Source organism: Tetrao urogallus (genome assembly GCF_951394365.1).
Source record: "Tetrao urogallus genome assembly, chromosome: 5".
Classification (NCBI taxonomy): Eukaryota; Metazoa; Chordata; class Aves; order Galliformes; family Phasianidae; genus Tetrao; species Tetrao urogallus.
In genome coordinates, this window is record NC_136818.1 from 45,780,728 (window position 1) to 45,788,523 (window position 7,796).

A 7,796-nucleotide genomic window follows, 5' to 3' on the forward strand; every position below is an offset into this window, starting at 1 on the left:
CAGCCACAGGCCACCAGCTCAGCTTCTGTCACGAGATGGCTCTGTGTTCATAACACAGAGCTGAGAGCAGCTCATTTGTGCACTCCACTCTGGAGCCCCAGAAGGGCCTTCCAGCTCTTCCTCTCACCCTGAGTTCTTCCCCTCACTGGCCAGTCCCGCAGTTCTGCCTTTTCTCCATGTTTTCCCCTCTTGATGCACTGATTGCGCATTCCATGGCATAAGTGCAAAAGGCTCAGTGACAATGCTCTCTGTTAAAGGTGTCACTGCTTCAAATCCTACACACAGGGTCTTAACATGGAAGCATGGAAGCAGTCTCCTGCTTGCAGCTGATGGATAAGTAGGCAGCTGTGCACACATGAAAAGAGGTGGTTTCCCTTATATACTCCTGGCTCTGGTCTGCTGCACTGTTTGCATGAAGTGTGACCACAACCAGTGGTGTCAGGAAGACAGTAACAGTAACAGCACAGATGGTTTCCCCTAATGAGAACTAGTAGAAACTGTGCTGAATAGTAGAAAACACTTACAGCAACGATGCTATACAGCATATACAACAGAACACTTCTGGGAGCACCTCAAGTGGAACACCACATTTATAATATGAACTCTGTAACAATAAACTGGGAGTGAAATAAGTAGCCATATTAGCAGACATGAAGTTACTTGAACTTTGTTGGCCTCTGCAGTTCTTTGACATGAGGTGTGTCTTTAATCAACAAAGCATATCTGACACATCCTGATTTCACAACACAGGGCAAAAATCCAATGATTGATAAGTAGTATCAAGTAACTCAGCCATGTGATTGAAAACCTGTAGTTTACGTAACAAAGCAGAACCTTTCAGTATATAAAGTGGCACAGGCAGCCACAACAGCACAATCAGCAGCTTGTGTCCACCTCGGAAATGTTGCTCCTGGGAGCAGCAAGCGTTGTCCTCCTGATCTGTGTGGCTTGCCTGCTCTCCATCGTGCAATGGAGAAAAAGGTCTGGAAAGGGGAAGATGCCTGAGGGACCAGCTCCCCTTCCCATCGTAGGGAACATGCTGCAGGTGAAACCAAAGGATTTAGCCAAAACTCTTGAGAAGGTAAGGACTCCCTTCTTTCCTCTCAGTTTCTGCTGAGGGTGAGGAATGTGTGGGCTGTGTGCATGGGGACGATGTGTGGCTGTAGCTTGCTGAGTGGCAGTGGGCAAGGAGCAGAAAAGCCCTGGGGATCTCAGCTGACCCCTCGCTGCTTCCGCCCTTGTTATGGGGCTGATGGCTCACTGATGTTTGTCTTGAGAGGACCAGGCCTCACTTAACACTGCAGGTCTGTGAGGCTGCCCAGCTTGCAGCAGGAGGCAGCAGCAGCCTGATCACTTTTCAACCCCTCCTCTCTACCTGCTCCACAGCCACGCTCTCTCTTGCATTTTGACAGCTCTCTGAAAAATACGGGCCGGTCTTCTCAGTGCAACTGGGTTCAACTCCAGTAGTGGTGCTGTCTGGATATGAGGTGGTGAAAGAAGCCTTGATTGATCGTGCGGATGAGTTTGCTGCCAGAGGACGCATGCCAATGGCAGAACGGACTAACAAAGGATTAGGTATGCTCACTGACTGAGCTTCCCCTGAGGAAAAGGGAAGCACTGAGGACAAGTATGGCAGATGAGGGCTGGAGCAAACGATGCATGTATGAGGGCAGTCAGGGAGAAGAGGGTGGGTCCCACTGCAACAAGGGAAGGCAGGGCAGCCCTCAGTCTCTGGCTTCCACCACGTGAAGTGTGTAAGAGAGACATGGAGCCAGACTGGGCTCATGTGTGCACAGCAAAGGGCAAGAAGCAACGGAGCCACGTTGCAGTAGGGGAAGTTCTGTGTGGATGCAAGGGATCAGCTGTTCACAAGGAGGTTGGTTATGTCTTGGAGAAGGCCAAAAGCAGGCTGCTGGACTACAGCACCTCTGCAGGTTGCATCCAAACCACAGTGCTACACAGTGCTGTGTCAGTGCTCCCCCAGAGACAGCACTCGCTCTCATTGCGAGCCTCCACTCATCACAGGTCCAGCACACCCAAGACAGGTCTTTCCCCTTTCTTCTTCCTCCACAGGCATTATTTTCAGCAACAACGAGGGATGGTTACAAGTTCGGCGGTTTGCTCTCACCACTCTGCGCAACTTTGGGATGGGGAAGAGGAGCATAGAAGAGAGGATCCAGGAGGAAGCTGAGCACTTGCTTGAAGAGATCACAAAAACAAATAGTACGATCTGCTTTTAATATCGCCTACATTTGCAAAAAAAGGAATGTGCCAAGGGAGCCCATGTTCTTAGCAGAAGCTGTGGGGTCTCCATTCTTGGAGATGCTCAAAAGATGTTGGTATGTTGTCACGGAGTTGACCAGATCAATCTATGTCCGTGACAGGGGCGACAGGCCTCTGCCCTCCCCCCCCACCCCAGTCCCACAAAAATGGGGAGGAAGGAAGGGAGGAAAAGAGCAGCGGCACCAATCTATGGAGGAAAACTTATTTTACTATAATATTGGAATACAAGATAGCACAATATATACAATTTAATTGAAATTGAGACTAATGAATCAGACAAGATGAGAGAGAGAGAGAGAGAGAGTTCCCGGAACCGAGTCAAACCTGAAAAGGCTTGGAACGGCTAGGAAAGCACCCTCCAGCACCCACTGCCAGGCAGCAAGAGAGCGCCCCCCCCACCCGGAAGGGCCAGATCCCGTGACTTCTGTAACATACAGGGATAGGTACTCGGAATTGGGGCAGTGATACTTTAATGCCCCGTATACTACATGATGTTTTGATGTGGAATACTGAAACCCAGAAACAAAAAACAAAACAAAAACAAAAACAAAAACATAGAACCATGACCATGTCCTGCGGCAGCGGCTCTAAGTGGCCCTGCTTGAACAGTGGGCAAGGTGGCCTCTCAGATGACTCTGAACCGTTCTGGTGGGTTGAGAACTGGCTTACTGGCAGAGAAAAGAGTCATCATTGGCGGTGCAGAGTCCGCTTGGAGGCCTTTAACTAGCGGTGTTCCACAGGGGTTGGTACTGGGTCCGCTCTTGTTCAACATCTTCATTGATGACCTTGATGAGGGGATAGTGGCCACCCTCAGCAAGTTTGGTGATGATACGACGCTGGGAGGATTGGCTGACACACCTGAAGGCTGTGCTGCCATTCAGTGAGACCCGGAGAGCAGGGCAGTAAGAAACCAGATGAGGTTTAACAAACTAAGTGTAGAGTCTTGCATCTAGGAGGAATAATTGCATGCACCAGTACAGGTTGGGGGATGACCTGCTGGAGAGGAGCTCTGCAGAGAGGGACCTGGGTGTCCTGGTGGACGACAGGTTGGCCATGAGCCAGCGGTGTGCCCTTGTGGCCAAAAACGCCAATAGCATTCTGGGGTGCATTAAAAAGAGGGTGGCCAGCAGGTCGAGGGAGGCGATCCTCCCCCCCTGCTCTGCCCTGGTAAGGCCTCATCTGGAGTACTGCGTCCAGTTCTGGGCTCCCAGTACGAAAAAGACAGGGATCTCTTGGAAAGAGTCCAGCAGAGGGCCACAAAGATCATCAGTCATGGAGCATCAACCCTATGAAGAAAGGCTAAGTGAACTGGGTCTGTTCAGCCTTGAGAAAAGAAGACTGAGAGGGGACCCGATCCAGGTCTATAAATATCTAAGGTGTGGGGGGCAGAGTGGCGAGGCCAGACTGTTGTCAGCAGTGTGTGGAGACAGGACAAGGGGGAACGGACTGAAAGCGAAACATAGGAAGTTCTGCACAAATGTGAGCAAGAACTTCTTTACGGTGAGGGTGATGGAGCACTGGAACAGGCCGCCAAGGGAGAGTGTGGAGTCTCCTTCTCTGGAGATATTCAAGACCTGCCTGGATGCATACTTGTGCAACCTGGTATGAGGAACCTGCTTTGGCAGGGGGGTTGGACTCGATGATCTCTGGAGGTCCCTTCCAACCTCTACAATTCTGTGATTCTGTGAGTCTGTTAGGGCACCTTCCTGCACATTTGATTCCCGAGCTGTTAAGCTGTTAACACTGCCAGGATCACATAGAGTTCCTTTTGGAGAACCCCTCTGCTTCATTCAGAGACTGTGAAATTCCACTGTCCACTGCAGCTCATGTTACCCACCGTAGCCGTAGGTTTTATTTAATTATTTCATTACTTATTTATAGATTGTAACTTTTCTGAACGCACAGGAATGCCCTTCGACCCAACGTTCAAGCTGAGCTGCGCTGTCTCCAATGTCATATGTTCCATCGTCTTTGGGAAACGATATGACTACAAAGACAAAAAGTTCCTGTCCCTGATGAGCCACATAAACCACGCATTTGAACTGAGCAACTCTCGCTGGGGACAGGTACATTCAGCAGATATTTCATAGTGGGGACATTTTGCCAGAGGAGCAGGAGGCCTTCCTCACAGGAAAGTCTCCTCTCATCCTTCACAGTAGGACCCATCAACACTGCTGCAGAAAAGGGAATACCTTCAAAACAATAAGCACCTTTTCCACCCCACCACAGTGGGGTTGGAACTAGATGATCTTGAAGGCCCTTTGCATCCCAAACCATTCAATAACTCTAAGAATTCATACTGTGACCAAGCAGGTCACAGTTGCTCTGTTGAAATTGTGCACAGCCCCACAGCCCTTCTACTTGTCTCAGCTAAGGGAGTTGAGCCTGCCTGCTTTTGGCTAATCACAAAGACTAGGGCAATGGTCACACCAGGGACCTTCCTGTTTCTTTCCTTCCAGTTGTACCAGATGTTCTCCTACATCCTGGATTATTTGCCGGGCCCACACAACAAGATATTCATAGAAAATGATGCCATAAAAGCATTTGTTGCAGAGGAGGTGAAGCTGCATCAAGCCTCCCTGGATCCCAGTGCCCCTCAGGATTTCATCGACTGCTTCCTCAGCAAAATGCAGGAGGTAAGGAGACAGCACGCAGCCTCAGCTCATTCTTAAACACACCTGTGCTGAATCACTTTCCTTCTCATAACCAACAGTGACATTGTACTTACCCTTCCCGATTCTCAACCACTGCAACAGGTCTGCGCAGTGGAAATAATCAGTTTTGACTGTGCTCATAGCTGGTGGCCTGTAAACTCACCAGCTGCTACCCTGGGGCACTCACAATCGGATCTTCCAGCTCTTCTACTGGAAAGCAAGTGGCATAAGAAGGGCAAGTAGGCAGCTGTGTACCGTACAGCACTCAGCTGGAAAGATGCCTGCTATTGGGTCTGGCTTGCAGCTCTTTAATAGCATTGCAAGGTCCCAAATGGCTGCTGCACCTTAGCGGAAAAATGCAACGGCTCTGGAAGGGCCACACTGCTCAGTTCAACCTGAGAAACAGCACAGTTTTTTCTCTAGGAAAAAGACAATCCCAAATCACACTTCCACATGACAAACCTGATAACCTCGACGTTCGACTTGTTCCTTGCTGGAACAGAGACAACTAGCACCACTATACGATATGGGCTTCTGCTTCTTCTCAAATATCCAAAGATACAAGGTACTGGTCTACAGTATTTTTTCCCTCTACTGTTCCCCAGAGTCTGACAGATATCTCAGAGTATTTCCCTCTCCCAAACTTACTCTCTCATATTCTACATACACGGCCAAAGTCCTTGCATTGTCATACCCTAGGGTGGCTGGTAGAGATCTCCTGGCTTCACTAGCAAGAGCAGCAAATGCACCCGCAGGGACTTGATTGTGTCCACATCTTCATCTCTCGGTACTCCAATGTAACTAAGCTGTTATAAGGCATTCTTGGAATAGGCTGCAGAGAAGATGCATTCCAGACAACGCCTAAATCAACATAAATGTTCCCAACATCACTGAGTTGCTACTGAACCCACAGGATTTGAGGACTGCTTAGGACAACCTGCTTGGGTGGGGTTTGCCTTATTCGCTCGTCTTATTGGCTGTGCTTCTCACGACAGAGAAAGTTCAAGAAGAGATTGATCGGGTAGTAGGACGATCACGAAGACCTTGCGTGGCTGACCGGACCCAGATGCCCTACACAGATGCAGTGGTCCATGAAATCCAGCGCTTCATCACCCTCATCCCTATGAGCCTCCCTCATGCAGTCACCAAGGATGTCCACTTCAGAGACTACGTCATTCCCAAGGTTAGCAGGCAAGCTCCCTCCGGTTTGGCAACAGCGCGGCAGCACCACTGCTGTCAGGCTGTCAGATAGAGGCCAGGAGCAAGAAATGCTGGGGCCAGACCTTGTCCACGTTCAGGCCTTCATAAAGGTTCTATCCTCACATCCCAGCGGTTTCGCTAGCTTCCGTGCACTGCCTTGTTGCTGCCCCCTGGGCCCAGACTGGAACACTAGCTCTGACCAACTCCTCTACTGCCTTGCTCTGTACACTGCCCAGTTAGGGGAAACATGCAGAGCTCACAACAAAACATAGCTGTGTCACCTCGCACAGGCACCAAGCTCACCACAATCCACTAGAGCCTGGGCCACTGTGCTCACATTTCTTCATGTCTTCTGACACGATCGTACCGCTAAGTCCAGCCGTTGCTTGGCAGGCAGCAGGATTAAGTGGCCCAACGCCGCTCCCCTTCATGTTCTGCCCTTCTCGTGTCACTGCAGGGCACCACCATCTTTCCCCTCCTCAGTACCGCACTGTATGACAGCAAGGAGTTTCCAAACCCAACTGAGTTTAATCCTGGACATTTCTTGAACCAGAACGGCACCTTTAGGAAGAGCGAGTTCTTCATTCCCTTCTCAGCAGGTAAGGCACAGCCTTCCTCCCTCAGGAGCTGTGGTCCTCCTGCTCAGGTGACCACACATGCTCCCAGCCCAGTCCTGCCAGCGCTTCCTCAGGGCTCACTGCTCTCTGTTTAATTCCTCTCAGCTGATCTCTTCCCCAGCCACATTGGACACCTTGGTTAGGGCCTGACAGCTTTTCAAAACCCCCGCTGGGAGATGCTGATGGAATGACACGCAGCGGACCCGTTCTCATTTTCTAAACTAGCTGTCACCTTCATACGCAACCATCAAAGCCAGCCTGAACCAACCTGTCTTTCCACGGCAGCTCCACTTTTCCCACGCTCCTCTTAAGTAGGCCACGGGCAGACACCCGCTGTCCAAAAGCCCCAACCCTCCGCTCTCAACCACCCTCTGCATCACCTCACTCCCATCCCCTCCGCCCCTCCTCCTGTGTTCAACACTTCTCCTGCTCCTGTTCTGCCATCACACACCCAGCCAAACTTCCACGCACCTCGCTGCTGCGGCTGCATCTAGTCAACGTGTGCTTTAGCTGCATACATAACACGTGGGCTTAGTACAAACACTGAGCCGCTCAACATCAGCTGCTCAGTGCTATTGGTTGTGTTTGCTTCCAGGGAAACGAATTTGCCCTGGAGAGGGCCTGGCACGCATGGAGATATTCTTACTCTTGACCGCCATCCTGCAGAACTTCACCGTGAAGCCTGTTGTCAGCCCTGAGGAACTCAGCATCACCCCAACACTGAGTGGGACAGGAAATATCCCTCCCTACTACCAGCTCTGTGCTATCCCCCGCTGAGGGGCACAAAACCTCACTGCTGTGCTCCTGAGCCAATCTGCTCCTTTACACCTCCCTGACTCAAACCAGTGGCAGGAACTTTGCCCCACCACCTCAAAGCCTCCACGAGGACAGCCCACAGACAAAGTCTGTGGTACATCAAACACGTCCCAGAACAGCTCCTCCTCGCACAGCGCAGGAGGTGATGTTGCACCCCACTGCAATGACACTATGTCACATCACAGGCTGCATGAGCACAGCAGACCCACTGAACAGCTGATTTGCG

General features: G+C 50.7%; 1 protein-coding gene across 1 annotated transcript; it reads left to right on the forward strand.

Moving 5' to 3' along the window:
- Positions 1-901: 901 nt before the first annotated feature.
- On the forward strand, positions 902-7,531 carry LOC306946413 (cytochrome P450 2C9-like; the record flags this gene model as incomplete). Its single annotated transcript, XM_079535441.1, has 9 exons — positions 902-1,081; positions 1,413-1,575; positions 2,074-2,223; positions 4,189-4,349; positions 4,743-4,919; positions 5,361-5,502; positions 5,933-6,120; positions 6,595-6,736; positions 7,350-7,531. The coding sequence occupies 9 exons, from the start codon at positions 902-904 to the stop codon at positions 7,529-7,531; spliced, it is 1,485 nt and encodes a 494-aa protein (XP_079391567.1).
- Between the last annotated feature and the right edge of the window lie 265 nt (positions 7,532-7,796).